This window comes from Podarcis filfolensis (genome assembly GCF_964270895.1).
Source record: "Podarcis filfolensis genome assembly, chromosome: 10".
Taxonomy (NCBI): domain Eukaryota; kingdom Metazoa; phylum Chordata; class Lepidosauria; order Squamata; family Lacertidae; genus Podarcis; species Podarcis filfolensis.
This window is the reverse complement of record NC_139612.1, coordinates 6116615-6131340: the sequence shown is the minus strand read 5'-3', so window position 1 is coordinate 6131340 and position 14726 is coordinate 6116615. Positions and strand designations below refer to the sequence as shown.

The following is a 14726-nucleotide window of genomic DNA, read 5'->3' as shown; positions in this document are numbered from 1 at the left end:
CTAATTTATGGAAAGCCATTATGTAGTCATCTGGGCTTTCATACAGACATCAGGAAAAGCATTTAGAGAAAGCTGCGTGGAACTGAAACTTTATTTAAATGGGATTAACAATTTCTCTTCCACAAAGTCAATTCCTTAAAGCTAATCAAAATTTCCAAGGAACATGTCCTTTTTGCTTGCTAAAGAAGTGACTTTAATCACTTCTTTATAAGTGGTGTAACATCTTCATATAGAATGCAACTTGGATCCATCTGCTAGGGGCCATGTGAGCCAATATGATGATGACATAGATGGAGATTCTTGACTCCTAACATCATGCAACAGATTGTAGTTAGACTGGGCTTTAATCTTTCCCAGTTCTCTCCTTTCAGCACTAGATGTTGAGGGCCACTTGCACTATCAAATGTTTTAAAATTTTGTGGGGAACACACCAACACCATGTGCTGAGTTTCTCTTTCTCAATTCCTTCTCAAAGAGATAAGTCCTCGCTCCAAGAATATCCTGATATTTATAAATAAACCAAATCTTCTTTAGAAAATTACTACCTCCCAACACCAATAATCATCATTATTTTTCCCAGGGATTGTATTTTTGTGTGTGTAATTTTAATTCTTTCTTCTTGTACATTATTGGAGGATACGTTCCGCTTAAATAAACAAGAATGAAAAAAAACCCTATTTTTGTATGCCTCTGTTAATTGAGCAAATAGAAACTTGAAGGAGCTGGTTTACATGGGGGACACTGGCTAAGATAAGGTTAACACTTCTCTTCCAGAGTAGTTGTCCCAACTCAATTCAGGGATGCTTTAAAAAGAAGGGAAATCTGGTCGTCTAGTTTGGACCTATATTTCCAGTCTGAATTAGCTCCTACATTGTGAGATGGGCTTTGAAGCCTTGTCTAGAGTATATTCTAAAAATAACCAGCTTACTAAATAAGAGTGTTATTTGAAAAAAAAGTATACAACAGCTGTTTTGTATCACTTTTATGTGTTAAGATTGCCAGATTATGTTTGGTTCACCAGCGTTGCCAAGGCAGTTTCGCTGAATTATTTTCCCTCTACAAACTGATCAGCTATAAAAATACAAGTTTGAGACAATGTGATTAATTAGCACAAGTACTTTTTGAAAGCAGGAAGAACTACGGATATGATCTTTTGAGGTTTAAAACTGTTCATCATCAGTTTAGTAAGTTTAAGAGTCTCAAATGTGCACCTTTTTCTCAAGCAGTGAGCATTCCAGGGGTCTAGTGCTTCACAGTGTTTTGCTTCCTTTGGAAGAAAGGATCTCTGAAAACTTATGTCAATTTGCAATATTGAAATTTATTTACTAATATACACATACTGGGTGGACAAGATAAAAATACAGTTGTGAAGACTGCACATTTTCTATCTGTAGTATCTGATGAGAGTAGTAGTTTCTTGAGAGAGAATGTTGTGTCTTATCAGGGAGATTTAGAAATTTAGATTTGTTTTATATATTTTTTCATTTAGATTTTACAAAATTTTATTCAGATTTGCACACATCCCTTTCATTTTATACTTGATCAGCCCACTAAGTTCTTTCTCTGGTCAGTCACCACCAAGTTCAGACCCTGTTATCGTATATTTTTTTGCCCTTGTATGCATCACCTTACACTTGCTTACACTGAATCACATTTTATGCCTTCACCAAGCTTGAAGCAATTCTTTCTTTCCTTGCAGTCCCTTTTTGTTCTTACCACTATGAAAAATTAATAAATCAAATCCAAGAGCAGTTTGGAGGCTTGAAAGAGCACAGAAGCATGTACAGATCATTCAAATGAGCTTTTCTTGACTGCAATCAGTAGATAACTTAACTCATTAGGGGAGGGAAGTAGCTCATTTCCACAGCTCATACTTTGCAAGCAGAATGCCCCAGGAGTTATTAGAAAAAAACCTCATATCTGAAACCCTGGAGAGCCAATGTCCATCCGTACCAATGATGGCTGGGCTAGATGGGCCTATGCAGGGCTTTTTAAGGGGGGACTCACAGGAACTCAGTTCCAGCACCTCTCGGGTGGGTTCTGGCAGTTTCAGCACCTCTCTGGTAGGCTCCATTGCCATTCTAAGAGAAGAGGGAGGTGTTCATGGTGAGTTCCAGCACCTCTTTTTCTAGAAAAATAGCACTGGGCCTATGGTCTAGCTCCGTATAAGGCAGCTTCCTATGTTCCTTTAATATTTTTTCCAGCCATTTGATGAGAGAAAAAGTGTATCAAGTATTTGGAGAAGATTATCAGATTATATTCAGCATGAGTGCATTGTGAAACCTTAAATCTAAGTGCTCTGGGTAAATTTGAGAATGATTGATTGATTTGTGACTTCTGTTCCAGAGATTCTGCCTTGATTTAAGACGCCTAGACCACGTTGATTTATCTTATAACCAGCAGTTAACAAATAATTCATTAAAAAATTTGGCATTCAACTGCCACAGAATTACAATTCTAAGTGTGACTGGTTGTCCCAAGGTATGTATGAAAAGAAAGACAACAAGTACTAGAAACTCTGTTACTGAACATATAGACTTTGTTCTGCTAAAATCATTGTCAGTGTTGCTTGTATGAGTGCTAAAGGCTTTGGTGGTAATGCCTTAAATAGACCTTAACTATTTTATGAGCTTACTAAAACTTTACTTCACTTGGCTGTCGCTAATAATTCCTTATTTCCCCCCAAAGTGTATCTTTTTTGCTTCATTGACAGGTCACTGATACCGGCATTCAGTTTGTGGCTGCAGAATGCCCTTTTCTGCACTATTTGGATATTTCAGGCTGCATGTGTATTACTGACAGAACACTTAAGTGTCTGTGGAAAGGTTGCCATCAACTTCGAATTCTTAAGATGCTGTACTGCCCAAATATTACCAGGTAAGTTGTTCTCTAGAAGTCTAGTTTTTATTTATTTCACAAGATTTATATCCCCTTCATAAAAACCTCAAGGTAGTGTACAAAAAGAATAAAATTATTAATTTTAAAAAAAACCCCAGTTAAAAACTACTATTTAAATCATTCAGAATTAATTAAAATCAACGATAAGCTAAAAACAGATTGTAAAACATGTAAACATTCTACAAGTCTGAATAAAGGTAAAGGTAAAGGGACCCCTGACCATTAGGTCCATTAGAACTTTGCTTCAGGATGAGAACAGAAATCGCGCGGTGGCAGCGCAGCGGCAGCAGGAGGCCCCATTAGCTAAAGTGGTGCTTCAGGTTAAGAACAGTTTCAGGTTAAGAATGGACCTCTGGAACGAATTAAGTACTTAACCTGAGGTACCACTGTATGTACATTAATAGTGTCTGTCCATCTGTCTATTTCAGACAAGCAGTTTCAAAATTTGCACCAAGGCTCCAGAAATACGAATACAACGATGAAGAACCTCCTCAGTGGTTTGGTTATGATACCAAGGATGACACACCCATTCCAAAGAAACATAAAAAACCTCGGCCAAGCATAGAACCAAGTATAGAGTCCAGTACACCCTCCATGCTATCCCCTTCAGCAGAAAAAAGTGTGGAATTCAGTCTCCCCCCACAATAGAACCTCCACAGAATACTGGTAATCATATATGTTTAATAGCCTTAAGCACAAAGAATTGAAATGGAAACTCAATTTTGTTTTGTTTAAGAAGATAATGATACATTGTCTTAAGATTGTTTTTAGTTTGATAGCTAGTACAAGTCATCCTAGAAAACATTGTTACTGCCTTTCCTAATTAGTTCAGTCAAATAAATGTTATTTTGTTCAGTTCTTCTTTGAACACCAGTCAACAAGGGCTTAGTTTTCTCTACAAATAATTAACATAATTTGTGTACAGTTTGGCGCTATGTACATTTAAGAAAATTAAGTTGGTATTTTTCTGGTTGCTGAAGACAGCATTCTGCCCCTTAGTAAGCTCAGATTTCCCCAGCTGTCACTCCAACTAAGGAGGCCTTAAAAAGAAAAAAAGGGGCAGCACAGCATTTTATCTATGGAGTATTAAGTGTATCTTGCATTGAGATAGTTTGTATGCCAATCAGTTTCACCCACACGTTACCTAAAATGCGCAAGTGAAACACACATCCCTCAAATAATAAACATTCTTTATTGTTTACTTATTACATAGGTGTCCTGCCTTTCTTCAATAATGGAACCCAACATGGTAGTTTTTCACATTCACTGACTAAAGGCAGAGCTGCTTAGCTGTATCATGTGCCTTATGCATGCAACTTTGGAAATGATAGTCTTGGTTCACTCGTTCTGATACTGTAGTTTATGTGATTGTATCGTACAAAGCTTTTTAAAGCTATTTTGAGAGAATGGGGGGCGGGGCTACAAAGTGATATATCAGTATTTTTAGTAAATAAATAATTGAGGGAGTCAGTGCATGAGTGCAACACGACTATTGCTTGGGCATCTGAGCTTCCCTTTCCTCCTGTGAGCCACCAAAATCTGTTCTGGAGATTTAGGAGACCCTCACAGCAGATTGGGAGCTGTTTGACTCACCCCCTCCAGATGACCGAGGCCATCCTCGTAGGCTGGCAAACATAGGCCTGCATTCTTTCTGTCACTTGGGTTACCACTGTGGGTGTGAGTGCACACTGGGGAGATCTGATCTAACGCCAACCGTCTGTCCTATGGGTGAGGAGAGGTGGTGATGACTCCCAAGGTCTGCTGGGAACACTTCTGGCCTCCACTGCGTTATTCTGGCTCTACTCAAACCTGCATTGAATGGAGGCTTTCTTGCACTGCATTGTCCTCAGTGACTTGCTATCCAGTATTCCTATAAAAAGGTGGGGGACCAGTGTGGGGAGAGGCCTTCCTCCACCATGGTGCCAGAAGCAGTGAGGGAGAGAACTGGGGCTAACGGCCTAGAAGAAAGGTGGAGGAAAGCAAAAAACAACTCAGGATTAAGCATTTTAATCTTCAGGGTATTTGTTGAAAGTTTGGCTGTTTAAAGCGATCAATAAACAAGTTAGGGGGGAAAGGTTGTTTCCATTGATTTCTGAGCATTTGAAGCCAAAGACACCAGAAACACTAAAACATGACTCAGTGCATATTATATGCAAACAGTGGGCAAGATTTACAGTAATCTTTCTGCATTGTTTCTTGATTAAGTAAAGATTATTCACTCCATCATGAGGCCTTCAGTTTCACCGAATGGAACCAGGTTTGACTTTTGAGATGAACTGTGCCATTTTCTGTCTCTGCTTTAATATATTTTCCTTGTTTATCCTGTTGATTCATATGGCCTAAATGGACAAAAGAAAAATTACGGTAGTTAATTTCACAAATTGATTCTGGACCCTTTTTCTAAGCAGATTCATTTTTACCTTCATGGAAATTTTTACTGGAATAAATCATGGCATGTCCTGCTGCTTGGTTTCTTCCTTGACATCATACCATGACTCATCGCAGCAAAGTCCCAGCGGAATTGATTTGGGGAAGAATAATGTGTCTTTGCATTATGTTGATTTTAAATCAAGCCTACTGATAGTCCATGATTATAGAAACATGTTTTCCCAATGCAAACCCTGTGGATGCAGAAAGCTAGCTCTTAAATTCAGGTTGTCACAATTCCTAGTTTGGGACTCAGTCTCTGTTGCTGGCCATAAGCTGAGTACAGCTGTAGCAGGCTGAATGAATCACTTTCTTGCCACTCCATGCAAACTAGAATCCATGGACTTCTATGCTTTAATCTTATCTTCCAAGGCTAAGCTATGCTCCAAAATCTATTTTCAGCCCCTAGATTTAGAAAACAAAGCAGAACTGTATTCCAGAGGTAACCTGGGTAAGCCTCCAAAAGATGAAAATGAACGAGTAGCTAAGTTGGAAGGATATTATGTGCATAAAACAATTTAGCGCCTTTGTTTGAACTCAGATGATTTATAGGAAAGCATTTAGTTTAGGCATCTGTTCCTTCCCCTAGGAATATTCTGTTGAAATTAGTCATATCTCATAAGTGCAAACTACGGTGGACTGTCCTTGGAGGAAGTAAAAGTTAGCATACCTCTCACAGGAAAAATGGCCAAAATTATTTACTTAAGTCACAAAATGTACAACTAAAAACAGTATAAGGATGCCTACTGTATTTGAAGCAATAATGATCTTTTTCCTGATGGATTTAAGGTTTTCTCTGCCGCTATATAAACCAGGTGCCAGTGACAGAGTCTCATAGTGTACAGAACACTTCTCAAACTCATGACTGTTCGTTTTATTTTTACACCTGAAGGTCTATTTCCTCTTTAAAATTCAACACAATTTATGTACTCAGGACCTGGCTCTCTCCATCCAAAACACACGGTAAATGAAAAACGCATAGCTTTCTAGAAAGGCCTTCTTTCAGCTGTGGCCGTTTAGCATCTACACTTGAGTTATTAGATTCTATGTGTTTTGGAGTCACTTCAAGAATTTAATCCACAAGAGAAAAGGCAACAGGCTCTGGTGAAGACTGAAACCCTTCTTAAGTGGTAATGTATTATTGCCTCCTTTATGTTACATTAATACCACATCATTTTTATGCTGGGTTCAGAGTTCAGAGCGCCATTAATTTGCACTTGGATGCAGAGGAGAGCAAGAAGAAGACAGGAAAGTGCACAGGGACTCTACTGAGCTCCAATGCCAATCCCTCTGTGGTGGTGCAGGATCATGCTCCAAGTCAGGAGTAGTGGTAGCCTCCAGATGAGCTGAACTACAACTCCCATGATGCATCTCCATTTGCCATGCTAGCTGGTGCTGATGGGATCAGGAGTCCAATAACACCTGGAAGGCACCCACATTGGCTAGTCCTACCCCAAGTATAAATGTGTAAAGAGATCTAGCACATGTGAGACCTCTGAAGAAGTTGAGCTACTATTACATACACATTTCAAGTGCTGTTGCCCTTCAAGAGCACTAGAATCCTGGTGATACCAAAACCAACATCTGGACCCCTTATTCAGTCTTCTGAATTACTGCCAGCCATCTATGCTATAAGCACACAGTTGCCATATTTTGTATCTCTGTGTCCCGTAGTCCCAAATTTTGTGCTAGATACAGCACTAAGACTGGCACCAGCCATATAATGGGTGAATATAAATCACCAGCTTATCAAGTGGTTAATGTGTGCTATCAAGTGTGGCAAAGTGCATCCATACAGACCACTGTGGCCAGATTATTTCTATTCTGATGTTGTTGCTTCACTCCTAGTCACTCGGCTGTTATTGAAGGAAGACCTCTTTCTCAATACACTGCTGAAGTGTTATTTTGCTTTGTCATTGGAGAAATAAATGATTCATCTGTTCTCACAGTCTTAAAAGTTTATTCAAAGAAGTCTATAAAACATTTCCTTTCTTTGAATTTATTCTCTTTTTCTTAGGAAAAACATCTACCTGTTTCAAAAAGTGCCTTTAGGTCTTTGATGCCATTAAGATCTATAATGCTCACACCTCACCCAGCCCCCTCATCGCCAAGGTATGGCTACATTTTCTCAATAATAATTTTTAAAACCCTAAAGCACACTACAGTAATCTGACCAACATGGCACCCTCCTATCACTGTGAGCTGGAACAAGACCCCACACTTTTCTCTCTCTCTATTTCTGCCCAGTATATTCAAACAGTAAATGACCATCTTAGTATGGAATAAAAATCATGAATGTTACACATTAAAATGGGACACGGGTGGCGCTGTGGGTTAAACCACAGAGCCTAGGGCTTGCCGATCAGAAGGTCGGCGGTTCGAATCCCCGCAACGGGGTGAGCTCCCGTTGCTGGGTCCCTGCTCCTGCCAACCTAGCAGTTCGAAAGCAGGTCAAAGTGCAAGTAGATAAATAGGGACCGCTCCGGCGGGAAGGTAAACGGCGTTTCCGTGTGCTGCTCTGGTTCGCCAGAAGTGGCTTAGTCATGCTGGCCACGTGACCCGGAAGCTGTCTGCGGACAAACGCCGGCTCCCTCGGCCTATAGAGCGAGATGAGCACGCAACCCCAGAGTCAGTCATGACTGGACCTAATGGTCAGGGTTCCCTTTACCTTTTTATACATTAAAATACCTTATTAAAAGGCCTTATCACCTGATAAACCACCCGGCCTTTAGCATGCATTAGAATCCACACCGCGGTGGGTTGTGTGTGGAAATCTCACCATGCTTTGATCAATACTGATGGCCAAAAAAATCCTAGGGTTGGAAAACATTCCCACTGCAATGGGTCTGTGAAATGCCTGAAACAGGTACAGTAGATCATACTATGGGATGTTTATACAGCTAGTGGAGTTTAAAGATCCATTTCTAACACGGTTAAAATGTGAGTCATTCTGCTAAACAAACTATTTAGCAATATGGCTGCTGCATGCTTGCTGGGTTCTGATGATAGACTGGCTAGACTCTCCATCTTTGAAAATGCCTTGGCTCACCTCCTGTTTTCTTTGGAATATATGAGCAGGGTGCTAAATATAGATGGGGGAATCTATTTTTTTAATTTGCAGTTACTACAGCACAGAGATTTATAGGGGAGCATTAAAAATGTTGTAAATTGCTTCTTTGCTTGTTCTGCCCACTCCAAATGTAGCTGCCAAGCTTGTAATTTACACAGCCTGACTCCATATTAATAAATGGAGTCTAAGATATACAGCATCTTTGCCCCAGATCTTTTGGGCGAAAGAATGCTGCATGCCCTGGCTAGCTTCTTGCAGCTGCGTCTGGGAAGCCTCTTTGCTCAACTGTCCTAAGGGTCTTCTCCTGCGGCTGGTTTATTTTTACGTTTGCTACGTTCATTTTCCAAAACAAAGTTTTTCTTTGTTGATATGAAGGCTGCAGAATACTTAGCTGCACTTCAGGGTCATCCTTCGAAAACCAAGAGTAGGCAAAGTTGCTCCCTTGCTCTTAACAGGGGCATTCCTTCTCAGTGACACAAAGGGTCGAGATATTTTAATCATCACAACTTGTGCAAATATAATGGGCTTCATGAGAAACACCAGAGGTGGAGAACTCACTCCATGACCCTTTAAATGAAATTGTGAGGAAAATCCCACAGGAGCTTGTGTTAATATGGAAGCAAAATTACTTGGCTGGAAAACATAATACATATAGAAGTTAAAGGCTGATGGGAAATAGCTGAGTCATGTAAAAGCTGCTGAAGACTTGCCTTGACATAAACATGCTTTTTCTTTTATTCAATTAGATAAATATATCAAATGTATTAAGTGATCAACCATTTGATCCAACAAGTTAATAATACAATGAGAATGATTTCAACATTGCCTAAAATATTAAAATGCTCTCTCTATAGACCACTTCATATGCAACTCTAAGTCATAGTTCAGTGCTGTGTAGACAACCAACAGCAAGCCATGGGCTCCCACACTTCCCCATTCCCTTTCACATGCCACAGGAGACTGAAAGCTACCACTTCCAGTTTAAATTAACCAAAGTTCCCTGTTACATCTGAACGCAGTGAATGCTGGATAGCTTAAACTGTTGTCCATTCAAAGAAAGAGAGATCAATCGTGGTTTATATTCCTGGCTTGCTCACTAAATATAGTGAAGGATGACGAAGAATTAATTAAATTAAATTAAATTAAAATTAATAAAATCCAGCAGATCCTTGGCTGCTACCACCATTGTTTCACCCTGTTTTGGGGCCTCCAGTAGTTTCACAGAAGACAACTGTTTCACATAGTTCACAATTTGTAGTATTCCACTAAGTACAGTTCATTGACTCAGTTTCCAACTGGTGAGCCACTAAAATGTTTTCCCTACAAAGTTCTGCAAGTTTTATTTTTACTTCAGTTCTCCTTCCCACATACTGGGATTATCTTGTGTAGTTAAGAAGAGCATGGCTTGCTTCTGAACCAATGAAGCAAGCAAATTTGTGTTTCGATGAAAAGTTACAAACATGGGCATGCATTTATTACATCTATTCTAACTTGCAGCAGAGAAAAGCCTGGACGAGAACAAAATTAGTTTCAATCTCTTCCATCAACCTAAATGGCTTCTTAAATAAGAAGGTCTTTGATAGGCTAGGATAGAGAGGCAATGATGTAAGAAGAAAACAGGCTAGGTGGCTTCCCTAACATTGATTTTTCATCAGGTATCCTTTCTGACTCTCCTATGACCTTGCCTGGGCTCAGATAATTGTGTATTGGGCTGTGTCTGTGTATATTTGTGTCATCAAAGGCTGTTTAGATTAGAGGAACAAAACACAAGTGCGTAGCTTGGAAGTACAGTTTGGAGCAGCCTCCTCTGTTATGCTTTGACTGTCCAAGCAAAACTGATGCCAGCCCTTGGATATATAAAGGCCCTTGATGTGGTGCATGGATATGACGAAGCAAAACCCAAACGAGCATTCTTGACTCAATGGTAACAAATCACTCTTTCCTGCAGTTTGCCAGGGAACAAGTTATTGGACTGCTAACAAAAGGAAATAACCTATACCAGTAATTTGAAGGAAAAAACACCAGAGTATCAAAAGGATGTTTGTCCGTAGGACTTGAAAACTGTACTGAAGGTGCATATAATATTATTTTATTGTGTTTGACTGAAAATAACTGAGGTTTATAAAAGTAAGTCAACCTTCCATGTCTCCCATGTATTCTTCGCCTATAGCAAGCAAGGCAAACTTTGGATTTATGCTAGCATTCCTTTTGTTTCTAAAGTGCTACATCAGCAAATGGTATTGAGAAGCACAGTAATTACATCTGGCAAGGCTAAACCAGAACTTATCTATTCTTTCCTTCTTCCCAGCAGAAAAAAATCAATCACCCCCAAGATACACATCATTTGAGCCATTCTCCAAGGAGCCACTTATTTGTGAAGCAAGCTCTTAGTTCAGAAGACTAAAATAGAGACAATGTGCAGCACTCTCTGAGAATTTTCCATTTAGCAAAGTAGGGTAGCTCCCCCCCCACTGAATCTCATGATGTTTTGTGCAGTTCAAGCATGAATTTATGCTCTCTGTACTTAGAATTGTCCATCACAGTCCTGGTAAAGATATCCCATGACTAAAAACTCTAGCGTGGACAACAAGATTGCTTCTCCCCACCACATCCCTCCTCCTAGGTTAACCCCACTTAAGCATTGCCTAGGCAATGGTGTTAACTACAGTTTAGGCTAAAAATGATGGGCAGAAATCTGGTACAAACATAATTTGCACCCATGGAAAGGGTTGCAAACCTGACTGCATACACTTAATTAACAGAGTAATTTGATTCATACCTAAAAGCAAAGTTTTATGGGGAGAGCGTCTACAAGACAAGACTCACCTGTAACTGTAATGCGGTCCTCCCTAAAGGCATTCTGAGTCTCCTGTAACTGGATCTCTGGGCTCACCTCAACCTTGCTCCCAGATAACTGCAGATAAGCTTGAAGAGTTGCAGGCACCTTGACAGTAATGGAGCCTATTATACACAAGAACAAAACGATTTGTGTTAAGACAATTCAAGGTGACAGGAATAAGCCACTTTGGGTCAGAGAAACCCCCCCCCCAAAAAAAAAATTAAACAGAGTTCTATGAGAAATGTGGGCTTGCTGTTTTTACTCAGCAAAAGGAAAGCAATATGGCAGCTCCAGATCTTTTGGACTCCAGAGCCCTGTTTGGATCTTCCCCAGCCAGTATAGCCAATGGTCAGGGACGATGGGAGCTGGAGTCCACAACATCTGGTGGGCAGAATTGGATGCCCCTGTTCCAAAGCGATGTGCTGGCTGCTTTTGTCAACATATTGGTATGCTGCCTTTCCATAGTTAAAACCATGCTCAAGGCGGCTTGCAACATGGAAATCTTTATGTAATTACCAACAAAACGAAAGTAGTCATAAACAAGAAATAAAACACATCAAAAACTACACGAACAATCACACACAAATCATAACATCTAAAAATTAAAGGTGCAAATAATTAATAGCAACAACAGCAACAAGACCCCCTAAGCAATCCCCTGCCCAAGAGTCTGTTCAACATCCTCAGCTTTTGTAGCTGGAGTCAGTCATGGCTCCTCCCTCCCAGGCCAGGTAGGAAGAGGCCTGCAAGGCAGTGAGCAGGTCCCCCAGGACTCAGAGCCAAGATGGTGCCAGGCCTCTTCAGCAGCCTCAGCTTTTGTAGCTGGAGTCAGGCAAGCAAGCGGGCAGAGCTCCACCCTCCTAGGCCAGGTGGAAAGTGGCTACTAAAGCAGGGATCCCGTCTTCCAGGACTCACAGCCCATATTGGACAACAAATCTTGACTCTATACTGGTTTGTGTGTGCGAAGTCTGGATGTTGCAGTGAACACCTAAGAAGTTATCAGGATGATGATCCTCATGCCACCTCTGCTTTTTCTTGTTGGAAAGGGTTACTCTCTTCATACTTTATCGGGAAGCCCTGATTGAGCTCTACAGTTTGAGAGGGAGGTTAACTTCATTTCTGCCATAGCAATTTAAGTGACTCACGCAGCACAAATGTAAAAAAGAACGAGAGAGAGCAGAAATCATATTTTCCACAGAGCCACAAAGTTGAAGTGCAAATTTCAAGAACTTTGCATATTGGTTATTTACACATAATGCTACATTTAGTTTGGAGCCAAATCCCACTGAAATCAGAACTTGCTGTTGAGTAAAAGTGCTTCAGCTGTAAAAGCTTCACATACAAAATTACTATTTACTAACCTTCCTGAGATTTCAGATCCACTTCCCCCTTTTGACTGATAATGTAAACATCTATCTCCCCATGATGTGTAGAAGCTTTCAGGAATCCTTCAGAGGAATCTGAAGAACAAAAGAATGAAAATATTTTGAGTCGTGTGGGTTCCAATGAAATAGTATGTATATTTTGTGAGTCCCATATTAAAAGACTGTTTCTGAAATGTTTGCTCCTAGGGCGAAAGCAGTGCCGTGGAGTTTTTGTGGGGGAAGAGAGAAGAAGGCACACAATGTTCTCTCTATATTTAAACTTTAATAGATAGTTTGAGACTCACTGAACATCTACATAGAAAGAACATCTGCAGTTGTTCAGAGATGGTAACATAGCTTAGTTCTTCTCAAAATGTTTATGATAACCATGTAGATATTTTTCACCAGACATTTTCATTTTTCCTCCTCTAGGAAAACAGGAAGAAGGGTTCACCAAAAGCAAAATGATGTATGGGTGATTCTAAAAGGAGCATGTTTTCAAAGGGTACAAACCTAACATTGTTTTCTAAACTGTCTCTGCATGCTATCCAGGCTTTTGATGAATGTTTCCCCCTACATACATACACTGAAAGAAAAGCTTGCATTTAAAAGTTGTTCAAAAGCTAATTTGCACAAACTCTAGGGAACAAAAGTTGATTGTTATTTTTTGTAAAAAAATTCTAAACCCCCACACTATGATATTAAGAGAGTTTCAGAATACATCTGAAGCTGAACCCAGAAGCTAAACAACAGGAAATGCTCTAAAAATCTTTGCAGATTATGGCTGAATTGCCAGTGTTTTCCCCCAACATGTACTTATTTTATCCAAAGGATTTATTAACAAGGAACAGAAAAAGTCATGGTGGTTTGAAAGCTAAATCTCAGAGATAACCAGGCAACTAGACAAAAAAAGAAAGAGCTATTTGAAAGAGTTTTTTAACTAGTGGAAACCAAAAGCTTGATTCAGGTTAGTTCCTCAGGTTTCCAGGGTTTGTCCTGTAGCAGTGATAAATGCATTTAATTTGTTCATAGTTTTTCTTTTAACAAAGATCTTGGGCCATGTATGTGACAGATCACCCCTCCCGGAAAAAGAGCAAGAATGTGCTATTATAGCCTGTGTTTGCTACACACACATCAATGTGGACCACATCCAGGTGCACATGGAGGAAACTGATCCAAGCGGCGTTTAGGTCCAGTTTTTGGCACAGAAACTGCCCTGGTTGCCTCGGGAGAGAGACATGGGCAATGTGTCCCTGCTAATCCTTCTTGACCTCTCAGTGGTTTGAGATACCATCGACCATGATATCCTTCTGGAACAGCTATGCAAGTTGGGAGTGGGCTTTGTGGTGGTTCTGATCCTACTTGGATAGTCATTTCCAGGGTGATGCTTGGGGTTCCTCAGGGTTCAATATTATCCCCCATGCTGCTTAACATCTACTTGAAACCACTGAGTGGGGTCATCCAGAGTTTTGGAGTGCGCTGTTATCAGCCATATGCTGATGGGACACAGCTCTATTTCTCCTTTACATCTGCAGGTATGGCGGTTGGCAATTGTGCCAGACCGTTGTCTTGCCTCCGTAATGGACTGGATGAGAGTCAACAAACTGAAGCTCAACCCAGATAAAACTGAGGCACTGTTAGTGGGTGGTTTGCTTGAACAGATGGATGGGAGGTGGCCTGCTCTTGATGGGGTAACACTCCCTCTGAAGGAGCAGGTATGCAGCTTGGGGGGTACTCCTGGAGCCATTGCTGTCACTTGAGCCTCAGGTGGCTTTGGGGGTGCAGAGTGCCTTCCACCAGCTTCAGCTACTGTTGTCTATGCTCTGGCAACCTCTAGGCTAGATTACTGCGACATGTTATATGTGGGGCTGCTTTTGAATATGTTTCAGAAACTTAGTGGCCAGGCTGCTCACTGAGGCAAGATGGTTTGAACATGTAGCACCAATCCTGGCTCAACTGCACTGGCTGCTAAGCAGTTCCTGGGCCCAATTCAAATTGCTGGTTGTAAAGCTTTAAATGGCTTTACATACCTCAAGGACTGCCTTTCCCTATATGAACTGAGCCAGACCCTGTGATCACCATTTGAGGCCTTTCTTTGCATGCCGCCTGCATAAAGGGAGATATAGAA

General features: G+C 40.5%; 2 protein-coding genes across 3 annotated transcripts in view; one reads left to right on the top strand and one right to left on the bottom strand.

Annotated features, from left to right (window-relative positions):
- Window positions 1-4106, top strand: part of FBXL13 (F-box and leucine rich repeat protein 13) — a 64318-nt gene extending 60212 nt beyond the window's left edge. Inside the window, exons 20-22 of one of the 2 annotated variants that reach the window (XM_083575051.1) lie at window positions 2347-2481; window positions 2714-2877; window positions 3327-4106. In XM_083575051.1, coding sequence (XP_083431177.1) covers window positions 2347-2481; window positions 2714-2877; window positions 3327-3546 — 519 coding nt within the window. In that variant the 3' untranslated portion in view covers window positions 3547-4106. The remainder of the gene's footprint in view (window positions 1-2346; window positions 2482-2713; window positions 2878-3326) is intronic. The other variant, XM_083575052.1, reaches the window with a different exon arrangement.
- The window catches only part of FAM185A (family with sequence similarity 185 member A), a 66076-nt gene continuing 54909 nt past the window's right edge, over window positions 3560-14726 (bottom strand). Inside the window, exons 7-9 of the mRNA XM_083575310.1 lie at window positions 12596-12694; window positions 11222-11356; window positions 3560-5237 (exon numbers count right to left, since the gene is read on the bottom strand). Coding sequence (XP_083431436.1) covers window positions 5122-5237; window positions 11222-11356; window positions 12596-12694 — 350 coding nt within the window. The 3' untranslated portion in view covers window positions 3560-5121. The remainder of the gene's footprint in view (window positions 5238-11221; window positions 11357-12595; window positions 12695-14726) is intronic.